Source organism: Lingula anatina, chromosome 9 (assembly GCF_051362555.1).
Source record: "Lingula anatina isolate TDL-2025a chromosome 9, LinAna3.0, whole genome shotgun sequence".
Taxonomy (NCBI): Eukaryota; Metazoa; Brachiopoda; class Lingulata; order Lingulida; family Lingulidae; genus Lingula; species Lingula anatina.
Window position 1 is genome coordinate 19,840,976 of NC_141775.1, and position 19,617 is coordinate 19,860,592.

The window sequence follows — 19,617 nt, forward strand, 5'->3', positions numbered from 1 at the left end:
AACATGCATTCCGTGTTAATTGGTTCACAGATCTTAACATTTTAAAAGATCCCTGATTACACAGCATGTAATATCTGAAACCAGATACCATTAGAAAATTTAGGTTTGATTAGTTTTAATTTTCAAAGTAATTTATCTGGAAAAAAGTATTAAGGATATTTCTGTTTTGTACATATATTTTTGAAAATATTGATTTTTTACACAAACACTAATGACATACAATGTTAGTTATTTCTTATGAATACTCAATTGTATATGCAATAGACTAAAAATGCACAATTAGAAATTAATGGGAAAATTTATATTAATCTACCCTTCTTAAATGAACTAGGTACTTGTTTGTAACATTTTTATTAGAAACAAAAGGCAAGATATCGTATTCAGATTTTACTCAAACATGTTATGAATTAGCAACCTGTGATAACAAGTCATTAGAAACATGTCAGTGAGAAATAAAACCAAAATTAACAATCATTTCGGAATGACACTTGGATTTTGCAAGGAAAAGTACGGCGTAGGATAGGACATAAAGTATTTTGATGGGGCCCTAGAGGCCAAGTGCCAATATATAATATATATTAGGCCAATCTTACCATTTTAGCAGCCCCAGAGAATCAAGACCGTCGTGCAGCCAAGTGTCCTGAAACGGAGGCAAGTTATGAGCTTTTAAATACGTTTGTGTCTTAGTACTGTGCAGCAAACACATAACGTTATTATAACGTTGCCATATCATATGTCCAAAAACATTTTGGTAACATTATAGTAACGTTTTGTGTTTGCTGACCATTATCCTCACTTGCACAAGTTTTAGTAAGACCATGAAATTAAATGTACTTGTATATACACAATCGTAAGAAAAATTGGATACACTTAGGCATAAATGCGCACTTTTCACTCTGTTACACTTGCTATACGACCTTCGATATTTCTAATGATAAATTTCACATAAAGACAGTGTATGTGTGCGTTTCAGTACAAGAACGATTCCGAACCAAGAGGTCGTGCACTCATTATCAACAACAAGACATTTTCCGTGGACTGGCTTTCAGAACGTGATGGTACCGAGGTAGATGTTGTTGCCTTGAGGAAACTATTCCGTTACCTCCATTATGAGACAGACGTTATCAGTAACCTGACTGCACATGTGAGTTCATTAATAAGATCATGGTGTGTTTGTAATAAAACGAACATCGTAAAAGCCAAATGGCTTTTAGGTTTCAAAGACTAACATACTTTTTGGTGATATCTCAATATATTTATCAGTGACACAAAGATGATACAATTGATACTTGAACCTTTTGGTTCAAAACAGGTGTTGTCAAACAAACTTTTCGGTCACATTTTATTATGTTTATCTATTTCACTGCAATATATTTTTCTACTAAAATGAAACTTTTCACTCGTTTCTGTTCATTGCATGTATTTGTATTTATATGAGAGACGTATGGTACACTGTATAGTTATACAACATTGGTCAAAAAGGTTGTCCCACCCCTATTTCCATGTACTTTTATTTACAAATGATCACCTTACAGCTGTAAATTGTTAGAAATAGTGCTTTTTTATGTACAGACACAGATGTGTCTGTACATATAGCCATCATCTGCGTCTGTCGTCGCCGTCGGCGCCGTTGTCGCCGTCGTGCACTTTTACCGATAACACGATAAGTGGAACACCGTTTTTGCTTTTGGCTTGAAACTTACAGAACTGGTGAATATTCCTAATACGCAGGTCAAGTTCAAAAATCATCATGATCGGGCCATTTTTAGGGAAGTTATGCTGTTTTTTCACTTTTTTCAGCATATATGCAGCACCGATAACACGATAAGTGGAAAACCATTTTACTTTTTAGCTTGAAACTTACAAAACTGATGAATATTCATAATCCGCAGGTCAAGTTCGAAAATCAGCATGATCGGGCCTTTATTTTAGAAGTTATGCTGTTTTTTCACATTTCCTCAGATTCAATTCTTAGGCATGTTAACAGTCTCATTATTTAACTAATAAGATACGTAAAAGTGTTTGTTTGATATTTCCTGCATCTTTACAATATTGTTAATTGATTGTGTAAAAATGATGGTAAACTTGTTATCGTGTATTGTGTAATAAAGTGTCAAAAATGGTAATAAACTCATCATTGCAGTTTGTCAGATTCAATCATCCACTATGTTCAGAATCTCAGAATGGAGGAAATTGCCTTACAATAATGGCTAATATACTAAAATCATTAAAATGACTACAATATTTTAATCATAAACTCTCATTGGAAACCATTTAAAATTTACACTACTAAAAATCAATCTTATTAAAAAAAACATATATATATTAAAATAAAATCTAAGAGATATAGACAGAATTAAAAAAGTGGGTCTTTAAAAGAGATTTAAAATTGTCAAAGTCTTCTGTTTTCCTAATAAAATTTGGTAGACCATTCCACACTCTTGGGTCGTAGATTATAAAAGCACGATCTCCATAACTTTTTAGGCACCCCTTCTCTAAAACAGAATGTTCTAAAATAAAATCATTCTCAGTATTAAAACGTGTGGACCGCCGTGGTAAGTTAAAACAGATAAGATCAGATAAATATAATGGTCCTTGTGAATGGATCGCCTTAAAAATAATACAGAGTACTTTAAAATCAATCCTCTGCTTCACAGGCAGCCAGTGTAATTCTTTCAGAATGGGAGTGATATGGTGTGTACTATTGTACTTAATTTGACAAACCAGTCTTGCAGCTGAGTTTTGAATAACTTGTAACTTTTTAATCTGATAGTCACAAATACCAAAGAGGAGACTATTGCAGTAATCTAATCTTGATGATATAAATGCATGTACTAATTTTTCAGTGGTTTTGTTATCTAACACTTTCCTTATTTTTCCAATGCGCCATAGTGCATAAGATGCTGATTTACACACTTCAGATACACGCTTGCCCATAGTGCCATTTTCATCATTTACTATCATTTAAAGCCAACATGTTCACTTTCATCCATTCTCGAATCTCTGCAAGACAAGTCTCCATAGAAGTGATTGTTGCAGACTGGCTGCTCTTGCATGTAATATATACTTGTGTATGGGACTGTCAAACCTTTAAAAAAGAAACACAGGACTAAAATGCAGAATGAGTTGGAAAAGCAGTCTAATTGGCTTCTTTTTCTGGAAGTTATACATTTGAGTGAAATATTCATTATCTTTTTGGCATATTCATTGTGGGACTCGGAGCTCCCATGGACATGAAGCCGAATGGTAATCAAGTTTTCTACATGTCCATGCTATTTACTGTCAATAATCAAAGATTGGTGATAATTATTCTATAATTTATTATGTAATGTTACATCAAAATTGACAACAATATTTTTGCATTGCTACTGCAAACATTATGAAAAGAAAACTATGTTACTTATTATTATTTTTAACTTACAAGTATGATTTTTAGGATTAGCATGCAGTTCAAATTAGAAAGCCAGGTCAATTGGGTTATCATTTATTATTGAATTTATGCAATTTTGTGTGAAATTTTCATTTTTCTCATTCTGGCACTTTCTAAGTATAAACTTGAACTCTGATGGGCCTGAAGCCTTATGATTTTACTTTCGTCGTTGTTACCTGTTGTGCATAATTAAAATTTGATGTTGACTGTGCAGTAAAACATAATGTATTATTGCATCAGAATTGGTAGTCTCCTATTTTGTGCATTATTGTTTTGTGCTTTTCTTAAGATGTGACTTATGGGCCTGAAAGACCTTTGAGAGGGTCAGTCTGTTAATATCCCTTGGGTATCACTTAGCTAATTTCTGAGTTATAAAGTCATTTGCCTAATTGATAGGCCATTGAATGAGATTACATAAAGCACACTTGTTGATATTTCCTTGTAAACTCCCAAAAGTTAAGCTCTCTGCTAGATTAATAATAAGGAAGCAGTGATAATTATGCAGGCTATTATATATATATATATATATATATATATATATATATATATATATATATATAATCAAAGATTAAAAGTTTGAATAGCAGCTTTATTGAAATTATATTTACCTCAGGCTCTGCCTAGGAGGATAATTTTCACCCTTGTTTGTCTGTTATCAACATAACTCAAAAAGTTATGGACCGATTTTGCTGAAATTTTCAGGAACTTTTAGAATTGGGCCAAAGAGGACAATGATTAGTTTTTAGTGGTGGTCTGGCTCAATAATCAATCAATAATCAACAATAATCAACAATTGCTGCCTTGGCAGAGGTCTGCACACTCGGTGGTTTTCTAGTTTTGTTATGTTTTCCTTTACAATCTTTTCTCAAACACTTGCATTTGTGACTTTTAACTCTCATCCGCTCGAGGCTCTGCACATTTTCTGTATTTCCACATAAGCAATTGTATTGTTTTTTATGTCTTTAAACATTATATAAAATTATTTTATGCACTGTCATCATTTTTCAAATATTGAGACTTTCATCATGTGACTATATTCTCTCATGGTCCTGAAACTGTAATCTTATTGAAGGGGTGGATTGAGACCATCTTCTGGGTCTTCTTGAAGACAGGTTATTAAGTTTATATTGACTGGTATCTATTTTTTTCTGTTGGAAGACCATCAAAATGGAGGATGGATCAACATAGATACTTTGGAATACTGTCAGAAAATATCTCCGGGTCCGCTCCAGTTATTGACCATGTTACCTGTTGTGCATGATTAAAATTCAATGTTGACTGACAGTGCTATTACAAGCATTATTTATTATTGCATCAAAATTGACAAAATGACCTTTTTTTGCATCTTTATTTTCTGTTTTTTTGTCTGTACATTTGACAGCTTTGCTGCCTTGTATTACGGATACCGTGTCTAACGTGATTAATGGTTTTAAGATTACAAAATAGTGGTGAAAATATACATATTTTATACCATTTAGTAAAATTTATAAGAGGTACCCCCTCAAATCGACTGTTTCACTGTGACTACAGATGTAAAGAAATGTCTATAAAATTGAAATGACGCCATCAAATGTCACCAAATTCACACACAATAAGCATTAGGGTATGCTCGATAAAGGTCATGTGCCTAACAGCATGTGCGTCTACCGCGTACTGCAATTATCTTCTGTAGATGGCAACAAGCCTTCAACACGGGTTACAATTCTGCTTTGTGGGATATTGTCCGATTCTTCTTAAACAAGCTGGGGGATTTGGCCCAGGTTTTTATGGGGTTGGTTCTCCTTTGCATTGCACACTCCAATTCATGTCACAGTTGATTAGTAAGTTTAATATCAGGGCTCAAAGATGGTGGTGCCATCCTTAGGCCATTGTGTTTCTTCAACAAACACTTGCCAGGCGAAAGGTGTGAGCAAGTGTGCAGTCATGATAAAGCCTGAAGTTAACCTTAAAGTCAGTTCTTGAAGATGGAATGAGATATCAGCTGAGAATGCTACGTTCAGTGATCCCACAGGCACCTGAACCTGGTCATCCATCACTGGAAGGAAGTCGATTTTTGATGCAGAATTAAATTATTACTTGTATCCCATCGATGGTCAAAAAGGGTCCATAAACATGTTATGAAATATCTCTAGGAAGGGTGTGTGTAGGGTAATATGGCCTGAGGTGTCAGATCAATCTGCATTTGGAGAACATTCCAAGCCCATGATATAAGTACATTGTTCCTTTTGGAACAAAACGTAACAGGGACATTTTTATGTAACATTCTCAACAGAAATCTCATTCTATTTGCAAGAGGTGACTTCAGGGATGCAACTGGCCCCATTATGACAAGGCGCTTGTTCACAGCTCTCGTCTGGCAAATGATTTGTTGCAGAAACACAGGGCTCTGAGGATGGGACAACCGTCTTTGAGTCCGGATATTAATCCTACTGAGCACCTGTTGCATGAATTGGAATGTGCATTGCAGAGGAGAACCAATTCCTAAATAATCTTGACCAATTCCGCCACACTCTTTAGGCGGAATGGGACAATATCCCACATAACAGAATTGTTGCCCATGTTGAAGGCTTGTCGCGCCATCTACAGGAGATAATTGCAGTACGCGGTAGATGCACACGCTGTTAGCACGTGATCTTTAACGAGCGCACCCTAATGCTAATTGTATGTGAATTTGGTGACATTTGATGGCGTCTTTTAAATTTTATAGACATTTCTTTACATCTGTAGAAATCACAGTGAAACAGTCGAACTGAGGTGTACCTCTTATAAATTTAACTAAATGGTATAAAATGTGTATATTTTCACCACTTTTTTGTATTTTTTTAACCATGAATCATGTTAGACACGGTATCCATAATAAAAAGCTCTATTTCTAACAGTTCACAGCTGTGAGGTGATCATTTGTAAATAAAAGTACATGGAAATGGGGGTGGGACAACCTTTTTGACCAATGTTGTATACAGACAGACATGGCGTACAATCTACAAATATACCACCATATGTCCGTCCTCAGTGGCTACTGCCTTTCACATTCTCTGTTAGTGTCAAGTATGAATTGATGCTGCCATTTTGCTTTATGCTGTCGTTGATAACCCAATTCTGTACGTACCACGTCTCTGCAGTCATTACATGCTATTGCGTTTGAGGTACACAATGTTTTTATGTCACTTCTTCTTTTATTTTAATGTGTAAAGGAAATGAAGGAAGAAATAGAACAAGAAAGTCAAAGAGACGATCACAAGATCTACGATTCTTTCATCTTGTTTCTACTGAGCCATGGTACCAAGGGTGCTGTTTATGGAACGGATGGCTATCCTTTACCCTTCAAAGATATCAAAGCCATTTTGAATAACAGGAACTGTCTTGGCCTGTCGGGCAAACCGAAAATGATATTTATTCAGGCTTGCCAGGGAAGTAAGTTATGGAATGTATTACACAAGCTTGAATACCTGCGATGAAAATAACATGCAAAATTATTAAACAAATGTATTGAGATATTAAACTGTATTAACAGTTTGTCTCCTTTAAATTATATTCAGCCACACGAAACGAATGACGCTTAGTTTTATGTTATTGTTTAATTAGTTAATACTGATATCAATTCTAACTTATATGTAAACATGTAATCCACATAAGGGTGTATGGGGTATTTCATTTTTTTTCCATATTCACCCAGATAAATTGGACAGTGGGACACTCCTGGACGGACAAACAGTTCAACAACCACAGCAAGCACCACCTGCAGCAAACCTTGGCGATGAGGTACCCGATGCGCCACACGAGATTCCAAAGCCATCCAATGATCCGACTATGTCTGATTTTCTCGCGGTCCATGCGACGTCACCAGGTACTTTAACCGTGTTTCTTTGTATGCCATTTTACTTAGGCCTTACAAATGTGTTTTTCGTCAGAAAAAAAAATCAAAATGATAAGGTGCACGTGGTGATGCTGGGATTATGGCATTTTGCCTCAGGTAGAAGATGGTGTGCATTTTGTGGTCTTTCGACATATTGTGGAGAACTGTATTGTACGTGTATACTTTAAAATGCGCACTACATTACTGCACCAGTAAATACTGAAAATGGTGCATGTATTTTTATACAGTATCAAACAAAATATATGTGCCAAATTTAATTAAAATTTACGTACATTTTTGCCATAATGCCTTTAAAAATGCGTTCACAATCACTATGAAAAAAGAAAGTGTGTCGAGACGTTACCTAATTGTATTTGGGATGCTGTCAGATGATTTCTTTCGATAAAAAAGACTTTGTAGCTTATGCAAATGTTGAGAAAAAAACATGCCGATTATGGAAAATTCAATTATCAAAATTTAAACTACGTAATTCGACAGATTTTAATTTAATTTAATTTAAAAATCGCCATCATGTATTTCTGACATTGAATTCTCAGTGTGCACAAAGTGTAGGCATCGAAGGCATTCATGAATGTCGACATGTTTGATTCTTTGAATCAGACGCTTAATGTTACTTGATAGTAGCAGAGGCATGCCAGGGAAAACAGAGGAAGAAAAACAAGTTCTGGTTTTTCTTGATTGAAGGCTTCGATTTGTTGAAGGGCAATTCTGTATAGCCTGGTTTCCAAAGATCGTGTGGCAGGCATATCAGCAAAACAAAATGCATCGCCAAGGACCCGAATGCCATGGCAAAATGTTTTAAGTTTACTTTGTTATTTTGATACAAATAAGCTTCCAGTTGACATAGATTTGACTGGTCTCCAACTTTCCATGCTGCACTGTGCCTGACCGAAACCCCCCCCCCCCCTTAAAATGAGTAGTGATTCAGTGTTCCAATGATGCCTGCGACGGCTAGAAACGTGACCCGTATTATTGGCCTTTTGGAGATCATTTCAGGTCGGTTCACTGTAACACTATCGGCAAATATACTTTACTAATAGTTCCTCTATCTACGCGATTTATGAAATTTGCTTTTCCGCTCTCTCAGTGAGACTAAGTACTGTTATATTAACAAAATAAAAATAAACAGTACCGTTGGATCTACGAGTAAATAATACATTAAGGCTTCAGTATTTTCTGTTTCAGATTACGTATCTTGGCGACACACGGGAAAGGGAACATGGTTTGTTCAATCCATTGTCGATACATTTTATCGTGAAGCACACAAATATGACGTTTTACAAATGTTGGTGAATGTAAGTACTGAAATAACATGAACTACATTATTTTACATTGAAAGTGTGTTAAATTCATTAGAACACCAATCAAATATAAAACATAGCTACCAGAAGAAGTGACATGTCGTAAGAGGTGACTTATGTAAATACAGTCCAACATGCACAGACTTTTTAAGAACCAGCGAAATGCTCTTCTGTTTATTTTGACAGTTTAATCAGAACTGTTCACTTTATGTAATATTTTATTTCACCAGGTCAATCACGCGATCTCTCAAAAGCAAACAACAATGGGCAATAAACAGGCACCAGAGATAGTTACCAGCTTACGCAAGAAAGTTTTCTTCAACATAACTCCAGGTAAGCAAAAAGAATCACATCTTCCCGAGGTGTATTCGGCCGAATAATAAAGACTCGAGATCAAAAGTAAGCAAAAACAACGAACCTGGAACGTGTTAAGGTACAAACAATGCTGCTAGTCCTGCTGAAGATCTCATCCTTTTATCAAATGTCTCAAATCTCCCACCCAGTTGCAGACCCCACCTACAAAATTGTTTCCCAACTTCAATAAATTATTCCCAACTAAAGCTGGAACTTCAAGGTTATGATCTTCATAAGGTTATTTTTCTCATCAATGTTATTTCTATGTGTTTCCACCTAAATTGCACCACAACTCCCAGCATTCACACACCTCACATTCATTTATCAGTACTTACTCCTCCTAAAGCCATTTGGGACTACATTGAATCAGGTTATCCTTTGGGCAGATTGCTGGCACAATTTAGTCTCCTTCTTACAGATTTCAAATATTCAATGTTACATGTTGTCCCTAAATCTGATCTTCACAAAACTCGTGTAATTTACGATCTTTTTTTTTATCCCAACCTGGTCTCGGTTGATTCTAACATTCCAAGAGAGTTCTCTGTGGCACTTCATTGATGCTGTTATCGCACATGTCCAACATTTTGTTCGTGGTGCTCTTTTAGGTATATCTTATATTCAAGATGTTTTCCACATTTTACCGATTATCAACTGCGTCCATCCCTTAAAGGGCCAGTGGGTCACCTGTGACCTACACGTTTGACACGTCCCCACCCACACCACACAAAATGAATCCACTTCATTTTACCATTTCCTATTCCTTATGTACTAGTTTATCCTTGTTGACCAATTAGAAACTAGATCATTATCCTTCACTTCACTCAAATATGTCTGCCTCCATAAGAATGAGTTAATGCTATTGTCTAGTGGGTTTTTATGTGTCTTTATTGTCATCTCAAGGTAAATAATAATTTCAATATTCTGCCTTTTCATTATAAATACAATAGTCTTAAACCACACAGAAATGTTTTATACAGTTGTTAGCTACGCTTCCAGGATTAAATTTATTTTTTCATGTTGTTATTGTAATAAAAAGAGGTTTGTGATATCTTGAAACTTAGTCATTTGTTTACCTCTAAAGCCCAGTGGGTCACCGGTGGAACATAACCAAAAACTAGGTCAATGTTGCCCAAAACATTTTTTTCAACATTTATTGATAAATATGCTTATTACAACCCTATTACCTAGGCATTAAACTTTTCATGCAAGAAAAACATGTCCTGGAGTGATCTGTTTTATTATGAGAAATGTTTGCCAATAGGTGCAAGTTGTTCGTGCCAGATTTTTTAATCTATGAGTAAAGCTATGCAATGGATTATGTTGGAGAGATTTCATTATTCGGCCATGTCCCGTATACTAGATGATATCTGTTTCATTGGACCTCAAAATTCCAAGAAGTGTCAGGTTGATTTTTCTTGTGTTATGCACATGGATAAACGTTTCCATTAACGCAGTAAAAACCTTTACTCTGACCACTTGTTTAACGTAAACAACCTTTACTCTGACCACTTTTCTTTATTTTATCTCATTGAAATAGATATAATACAAATGAAACCTTGGTTAGGCTTTTAGGGTTTAATCTGAAATAAAATATCAGGCATCGGTCAAACGTGTCTAATTTGGTTCAGTTTTGTTGTGGGATATGGTTGATTGGGCGAGTAATGACCCACCCACTTATTGTCCATGTGGTTCAAGTATGGTGATTTTGATGACCAAGGTAACTGCTTACTCCCTTGTTTCATTAAGTTATCTGCTATTCGAGGTACTCTGTTCGAACCAGAAATCTCATTGTGCAACCTTAAATTACTCCTAATGTACCCCCTAGTCATGCGATTCCCAGATTGTAACTTACTTTGATGTGTTTAGGATCTTATTATTTTTTTACTATTAAAAATGATAATTTTCAGTCATATGCACTTTACCTCATTTGCCTTTGAGCAAAAACAGAGCTGCGTTGTGCTAATGATCATTTGGCTACATAAAACAGCAATTTAGATAATTGTGTTTATGTAGGGAATGTCTACATCAGTGAGATTTAAGTCATCCAGCTTTTTAGCTGCTTGATATTTACCCGCATTGTTACGTAGTGCAGTTTAAGCAGCTACGCTGGAAGATTACTTGCTTCGTTATTTAATTTTTATTTGGACACATTCCACCTTCCCCCATCACCCGCCTTAGTCCTTGTGTTTTTCTCTATTTTTTTCTTTTTTTTACTAACCAGAGTCTCTATTTCTGCGCCAGTTACTATTGTGGTTTCATATATATTTTATTCTGAATTTATCTTGGTTGCACCCATTAAACTATATTATTATTATTTATATTATGACATTTATATAGCATGGGGTGTATGATAATCCCCCATTTTTGTAAGTTTATATCTCATTATCTTCGTCATTAATAAATGACAATTTTCAGTCATATGGACTTTATGCTATTTACCTTTGAGCAAAAAGCTAAGCTTTGTTGTGTTGGTGTGATTATTTGGCTACATGAATAGAATATTTCATCCACAGAGGTGTCTCTTGGTTGTAAGATATATGAAATAATATTCAAATAAATCTGAACTGAAAAAAAAATTAATTAATTCTATAAAACGCAATATTTTGAAGAAACATGTTGTTGTAAAGAACAGTTTTCTTGCTGCTGTCATATCACCTGGTAATTGTTTGTGTTCTAGGTGAAGAAGAGCGAGTCCAAGACCAAAACTAAAGACGGCTGTCGACGGTTTCATGCACAGAGAGCCCGCAAACGAAGTACACACACTGGACAATAGAAGTGTCACCCCCTAAATCAGAGCAAGGAGTTATCTCTTATAACTCCTTGATCAGAGTAATAAAAGTAGGCAGATCTTCGGTACTTATAATGTCTGGTCTACTTATAATGTGACTAATGAGTATAAAACCGCTATACCATGGAGTTGTATTGTTGGTCTTCAACTTGTACATGTACAGCAAATATTATTCCTGTCTTCCTCCAATATGGCAAGATACAGGCAATTACATAACGGTTATATGCGTCAAGTTTTTAACCTGAAGAGACGGAATATAGGCAATGTCAGAATATAGATACAATTGAATTGTTCAGTCAGAACCGTGCAGAGGGTCTGGTCTCGGTATGGAAAAACTGGATCAAGAGACAAATTGCCTCTGATGGGTCGTCCAAGAAAAACTACTGTCCGTGAAGACCGACGACTGATTTTGATGTCCAGGTTGTCAAAGTTCGACACTGCTTGTCAGTTGACAAGACAGTGGAACAATTTTACACATAAGAATGTGTCTGTGAAAATTACTAGGCGTCGGTTAAATGCTCAGAGAGCGTATAACAGGGTAGCAAGACAAAAAAAACTCTTATATCGTTACAAAACAGGCAAGGTAGAGTGAACTAGGGTCAACAGGATCTGGAACTGGACAGTCCATGGCAATTGGTCCTATATATTTTTTTCTGGTGGGTTTGGCTTTGGTCTGACCTCTGATGACAGATGTGTACGATGCTAGCGAACTGCTGGTAAAGCATATAATGAATTTTCGAACCCGGAGCAGCATATTTATCATGGTGTGGGGCTGCATCAGCATCTATTGCGTGGGCGAATTGGTAGTGGTTGATGGAAACATGAATCACTAGAAATATATCGATGTTTTGGAGTCAGGCTTGCTGCCATCTATAACTAACATGTTTGGTGACAGGAGTTATCCATTTGTTCACCAGGATGACAATGCTCCTTGTCACAGGCCCAGAGCAGTTGATGATTGGTTTGAACAACAGGACATTCGCAGGTGATGTGGCCTGCCCAGAGTCCGGATGCACGACCAGATGCAAACATACCTGTAATAGAAAATGTGTGGAATGATACAGTGGTCGGAATAATTTTGTTTCCGTTGTACATCGGTGTAACAGCGTTCGAAATGTTTTAATCCCTATCTTGTGAATAGAAGGGGGCCGACAAACAATGGAGGGCCGTATAAATCCCTTCAAAATTCGAACGCACAAACACAATAGCTTAGGTGGAATAACACAATACTTAATACGAGTGAACCCCATGACGCCGGTTTCTGTGGTCCAGTGCGAGTGCGACAATCCGCTGTAACTAGGTGTAATTAACAGCAGGATACATCAGCCAGAAGGTCCCTATTGTTTGTTGCGGCGATAGGATTATAGCTTTAAGAGGCTAAAACCCATGCTAACGCGTGCCACGCGAGGCGAACTTTCCTTTTGTTCACTAGTTTGGCACGCGCAGCTGGTTTTTAGTATTGCTAACAAACTGCTAGTTAAATCTGTTATCAGTTATAATATAATTATTTGATCCAATATGAAATTTCCTCAGTCAAAAATTGAACTAAGTATTGTTTGTTTGATTGAGATGCATGAGTGTCTCAAAAAATCTTATTGCATTAATTTATAAATGTATAATTTATTCATGTACTTACGTTTTAATTTGCAACATCTGCATTCAAGTATTCAAGTATTTTTAAAACATGAATGATAATGAAAGAGGAATAAGGAAAGAATATATTACTTATACTATGCTTATATTATACTATTGAAATTAAATGAGGTGCATTGACATAGGCGCAAGGTCAATCCAACTCTAACGTGCAACAGGGGGAAGTCTGGCTGTGTGATCAGACAATATACGAGAATACGGTCAATTAACATTGTAAATCATCAGTTAAAGAGGAGGGGGTCTTACTATAGCTCGCAATCTATTGTTAAAAGCGACTATTATTATCTCTCGAACAAGCTTAAACCATGCTTATACAATTACTGTGTCTCCGGCTGCCGCTCAGAAACGCAATGTCGAACATATTTTGCTACAGTGAGAGACATGGTACACCAGCGACTTGTTTTAGATCACCCAAGAAAGAATGCATACGTGCGACACCTAAGGAAAAACAATCAAGTATGCAAGTGATCTATTAATAGTAATTGCACAGTGCATGTTACTAGACCTTTGTCCTAACTCAGAAGTTAGGAATAGGATGCTTGGATAAAAAGCTTCTATTCAACTCGCTTAGACCCAGGGCGTGATGCTACTATCATCCGATGAAACACGTAACTGAACCCTCTACCTGAACCTGAAGTCCCTTTAACTGAAACAAAAACTGCACCTTGAACCTGTCCATTTTTTAATCGTCAGATGATTTGCGATTTCATTGAACGTCTTTGATCGAAAGCTTTCAAGTGACAATAACCGAATCGTGTGTTGATTATTTATTAAAGCGTAATTAAGTTTATTCATCATGATCTATTTTGTAAACAATACTTGCCTAGATTGTGCTTGGATTGATCATCGTCACTGTTTAGCTACTCGCCTATAATGCGTGCTAAACGACAGACAACCTATAAATATTATCTGTGCCACTGTGCAAATGAACACATTTAGTTAAAGCAATAATAACTCTTTGTTTCGGCCAAAAAATGAATTTTCCTGGAGTAAACAGTAATTTTCCCATACTTACCAATGGTTAATAATTCCATTTTTACATTCAAAGTTAGTCCCTGGTTTTTTTCTAAAAAGTTTGGTTTTTTGTTAAAATCTCTTAAGAGATTTTAACAGAGTATAGCCATCAATGGAGGTCACGTGGTCTAAAGACAAGTTCAGATATCAGAATAAAAGCTATAACTGCTGTTTTTGTGGTAAAACAGAATAAATTATATTTCTATGAGTTATTCACAAGGTTTTTATTGTGAAATATAGATCTCATACGAAGAGTTATTATCCCTTTAAAATATAACGGATTCGGTGATTTAATCCATCCAACATATTTATATTTGTTCTTTTAAAACCAGTGTCAGGTTAACACCAAATCAAAGCAAGCCTTGCAGACTGGTTTTGTTTAAACTGTCGTATATTAAGTAAAGCTAAGTAAAGCCTGTTTCTACTTCGCAGTGTCCCTCTCAGCTATAAAACTGCATGGAGGATAACAAGACTCCGTAACGAATTAACTTTCACAATGCCCTGTGCTTCAGGTTTCCAGGAGTCCCTTGTAACACAATAATATCGAAGAGTATGGCCTGAGAGTAATACAAATATGAGGCCGTGTATGAAAGATTTTACAAATTAGAAATTCAAAAATTTAAACATGCTAGGTACATGTACATTACTTTTAAGTAAAATAAGTCATTTCAATAAAATTGCACTTAATTGTTTAGATTAACCTCTACTTTTATCAATCTCATCGCCTTGTATCAACCACCTAAAAGAAATATAGTGAACATGAGGAAAAGTAACACGTTTACATGCAGGCCAATGAGTCATACTTCAATATTAATCGCGAACAATATCAACAGCGACTCAAGACCGTTGCCCGTCTTTCACACTTTTACACAAACAAACGAAGGTTAAATAAAGGGAGTCGCGGCGCGATATCTATCTCTTTCATTCGAACAAGCAAAGGGCTGACCCGAAGTAAGCTTTCTAAACTAATGTCCTTTTTATTGTATATTGTAATTACTCCACTTGCTCGCCTCCATTGTCTTGTAAAAGTGATAATGAATGTGTTTATTCACACACGAGTTGAAAGAACTTTGCATAACTCATTTGCCTTAAGTTGCATAATGTCTTTCTCAAGGTTATAATCAGTGTGAAGAGGGAGTCTTGCCTCATTTAAAAATGGTGTTGTTCTTCATACTGGTTGTTGCTTAACTTATGCTAATCTATTATGTACCAATATGGTTTTAATAAATCGCCAAAATTATGACATTAATGAACATTGTGTATCAAACGTTTTGTTACGATTTAAATAAATGGACGAGGAGGATTACAAAATTAGGTTCTATTTACCTCTGGCGTTAACTTCGCCCTGCTATATAAATGAACAAATGTTGCAGATCGTAACAAAAAACTTTCTTATAGTGTTTTATGACATATATGATTTACACATTTGATAGCGAAACACTCCTCGACTTTAACGAATCACCTGAAGTAAACTGTCTACCCACGCTCCCCGAAAAAACTGTTTCTTTTAATTTTGAAATGAATTGCTTTTAAGGCAAAGAAGTCCATTAAACCTTTTAGGACTCATTGTCATTGTACAGCATGTTGTAATCGATATTTAAAATGTTAATTTTTGTACTCCGCTTTTATCGGGGATACCTCTGGTTGAGGTTACAATTACGTCGCTCGCCTATGCTACTGGAATATATATTTAAGGACAAATTAAGCTTTGTAAAGTCCATATTGTCACACACCATAGATACTTAATTTTGTCTTGAATGAAAAAATAGCCTCAAATGATCGTTTTGTGCTTAAACATTTCATTACTTGAACCAAGATCTGTACTATAGCTACCAAGACGTACATTCATCAAGTTGGGTCTGCTGGGGGAGGGGAGCATTTAAATGATAAACGAGGAAGTCTACCTACAAAAGCAGCAGCAGTGGTTTACATAATCGCTATCTAGACTCCTTTTCTTTGACAGCAACATAAAAAGTGCTTAGAGAGAAAGTCACACAAAGATCCGACGTTGTTTTGTCTTCAGCATTTCCTTTTCCTTGTTTACAGCAATTACTATAGTCAATTAATGAAATCGAGAAAGCAATTGAATATAGTCACTAGGTGCATTTCGCTGAGTGTTTACAAGATCTAGCGACACATTTTAAATATCGCCACGCATTCTAGTTTGATTAATCAGGGGCCGTTTATGCTGAATCGGGGAATGAAGAGATATGTCCCTAAATGGGGAGATTCTCGAGGAGACCAGTAGTGTTGAAAGGTCTGAATAATTTTGTCTGATAAATGTGGAAACTAGCTTAGATTATCATACAATGAATGGTATCATACGTGCCTTAGATCGTCAGTGTGTGCAACAACAAGTGACGCAAAAACGGCAAATTGTTAGCAAAGAGGCGTGTGTTTGTTTATGGGGGGGGGGGGGGGGGGGGGGGGCAGCTAGTGATATTTTATATGTGTAGTTGGATAAAATAAAATTGTCCAGAATAGCGTACGTACAGGTTTGAGAAGTTGAATATGAAAACATTTTCGACAAATAATAAAAAAATTCAGGAAAAAAACGAAATATAATGTTTTGAAAATTAAACAGTTACTCTGGCGGCTTTCCGTCATTGCTATGAATCTGACATCGAATTTAGTCCAAAATATTAGTAAATTCAGAATAACTAGCTAAAACGTAAATTGCCATAATTTGTCAGATAATCAAAAATACCGGTGATCACGCGGAGGGTACGCTTTCCTGAAGGTAGCGGCGACGAACGGCGACGATATTTTTCTGAACAGTGAACCTTTATTAGTTACGAAAAGCCCCCTTTTCAACAGGCGCGTTTTATTAATTACTTCATGTCACAAAGTTAATTTATACAGGCAAAACTTTATTCAAGGAAATAGTTTCACGAAATGAACGAGAGTAAAATATAAGTTGGCACAAATATAAGTCATACAACAATGAGTCATGTTATGGATCATGCTATGGGCCATGTCGGATTATAATGGCATACCTTGATGCAAAACAGTCTAACATTTCTTTATTTAATGTAATGTATTACTCATTACCCGTTTCATTTGACACTCTCTCTTTTTATCTCCCCTCCCCTTTCTCTTGTTAGAAGGAGGGTAAATAATTAAGCACTCAAAATCTGCATCACCAATCTTCAGAAAAAAATAAGTCAACGAACCAGTGGGCTGATACACAACATCCGACACAGCAGAATGAATCAAATAACAGCTAGCACAAATTTCTATGCAGATAGCTATAGTGTCACTACATACATAATCAGCTGCACGCGCGAAGCTGTTGAACAAAAGGATAGTTCGCTACGGGAGACTGTTTGTTTACATAAGTACTCTAAGGGGGCGTGGCTACCCAGGCGACCAGGGGATTAGGCAAGTTACTACACTATAGCTAATAAGTCCCCGGTCACTTTAATAGCACACGCTGTCTACATCAGACGCGCTAATGCGCACGTCCCCGACAGAGTTAATGATAGGGGGATTACGATGGACAGCGCATGTTGCTCACAGCAGTAGGCACTGCCGCCGAAGTTAAACCGGTAATTAAGTCTTTAACTTGACTAAACATGTTTTGCCCTGTAACTTGCGTCCTTCAGTCTTGCTGTTGCGGAAGCGCCGGCGGGACATATCTCCACCTTGCCGATATTTATCCCGACTCTCGACTTTAAAAGTATTATTGGTTTTGATTTTATCAAAGTCTTATTATATCAGAAAACCTGCATATTTTCATACGTTAAGAGAATTATAGAAACTGTAGAAAAAGCTACTCGTACATCAGGGATAAAAAACAACACCTTGCAGCACTATTACCTATTATTAATCACCAGAAGTTACTGTTTCACTTTTTTCTCCCAAATTACAAAGTCTGATGACAACTGAAAGCCTTTAGCCATACCTCAGGGCAGTGGGAGATAGTCTGGGTTTGATTAAATGTAATAAAAGTATATTTTGAAGAATTTTCCTAGCCTTCGGCAATTTCCGCAAAGCTTCGGCATGCGCGGCAATACAGAGCTGTCGATATCTGCATGCGTGAACAATAGAATTGGTGGAACAACGGTTAACGTCGTTGAGTCCTCTGCAACCTATCCGACGGGAGTTCGTGTCCCTGTTGGTACTTTTGAAGATTTTGAAATTGTCATTATTAAAAAATATCTATTAATATATAAAACAGTCGTGGCTAATTGTATTTGCAACGGAAAGCACAGTAGGGAGGTTTGTTGTTATTGTTAAAGTTATTATTACTGGGGACATAAATTAGTATGCTAATCTCTTATCATGGTATAATGATTGATACGATGGGTATCAAATAGTTTTCCTTTGATATAAACAACAAAAGAGCGGCCTTCCAAATATCTTTGCTGAATGTTTATAACGTAGGTACTATTATGCGCAAAAATATTGATACATGACGCAAACGACATTTACTAATTTTGGTAATATCAATTTTAATTAAAATTAAATTTAATTGAAATTAAAATTAAAATTTGTCTAAACGTGCATATTACCATTCACCTTGTTTAAAGGGTTCGCAACACTTTACATTCTAATACATCTTGCCAATTTTCATGTTTGCTAGTTTATTTTGATTTGAGAGAAAGCGAGAGAAGACCCTCTACTAGGGCCGCAAATTAATTATGAGTATTTTTCTTCAGTGCAAGAGACTGTGTAATGAAAAATCAATCTGTAACTCTGGTATAGGGTGGCCTTGTGTGTGTAATAATATACAAGTAGGGGCAGGGGTACAGTTTTATAGTACAAATAGTCATTTTATACATCTTATTGATCTCATCGTCGGGTCATTGTTTACAATAGCGCTTTGTCGCTGTGCGTACCTTTTTGCATTTGAGTTAGACTCAGTCAGTAACAGCTGGTGATTTTGTCTTTTTTGCGTTTCATTGACAATATTTTGGCCACCTAAGTAGGGAAATGTGGCTCTTTGTTTTGAAATGACATTTCCATTGTTCCTTTGAACACGCAAAAGTCAACACACTTACGTCAACATACTTACTTTGTAATAACAACCCAGGGGAAGAAACAAAAGCCTCATAAGGTGTCGTCATTCACACTGTAAAAGGTGTTAATTTCATGCTTCTATTGTATGCCCATGAATCATTATGACAAATTTGTAGGGTTGCCAGATCACTGGCGCTTCATTCAATTCTCTATATCTGCCCTGCAGCCTGGGATGAGT

General features: G+C 36.1%; 2 protein-coding genes across 3 annotated transcripts in view; both read left to right on the plus strand.

The window, feature by feature from the left end:
• The window catches only part of LOC147760110 (uncharacterized), an 88,738-nt gene that overhangs the window by 5,150 nt on the left and 63,971 nt on the right, over positions 1–19,617 (plus strand). The window lies entirely within an intron of this gene.
• On the plus strand, positions 944–13,469 carry LOC147760111 (caspase-2-like). 2 transcript variants are annotated; one of them, XM_086995360.1, is made up of 6 exons: positions 944–1,144; positions 6,625–6,844; positions 7,107–7,277; positions 8,493–8,602; positions 8,839–9,007; positions 11,640–13,469. In XM_086995360.1, the coding sequence occupies exons 1-5, from the start codon at positions 959–961 to the stop codon at positions 8,986–8,988; spliced, it is 837 nt and encodes a 278-aa protein (XP_086851486.1). In that variant the 5' UTR covers positions 944–958; the 3' UTR covers positions 8,989–9,007; positions 11,640–13,469. The 2 variants fall into 2 exon arrangements, with proteins under 2 accessions (XP_086851486.1, XP_086851487.1); XM_086995361.1 differs by having other exon boundaries at positions 8,839–8,941.

Bases quoted from the DNA above. Each gene is read 5' to 3' on its own strand.
- LOC147760111 (XM_086995360.1), top strand. From the start codon at position 959: ATGTGTGCGTTTCAGTACAAGAACGATTCCGAACCAAGAGGTCGTGCA. The intron at 1,145-6,624 runs GTGAGTTCATTA...TAATGTGTAAAG, and splicing joins TCAGTAACCTGACTGCACAT to GAAATGAAGGAAGAAATAGA. The intron at 8,603-8,838 runs GTAAGTACTGAA...TTATTTCACCAG, and splicing joins TTTTACAAATGTTGGTGAAT to GTCAATCACGCGATCTCTCA.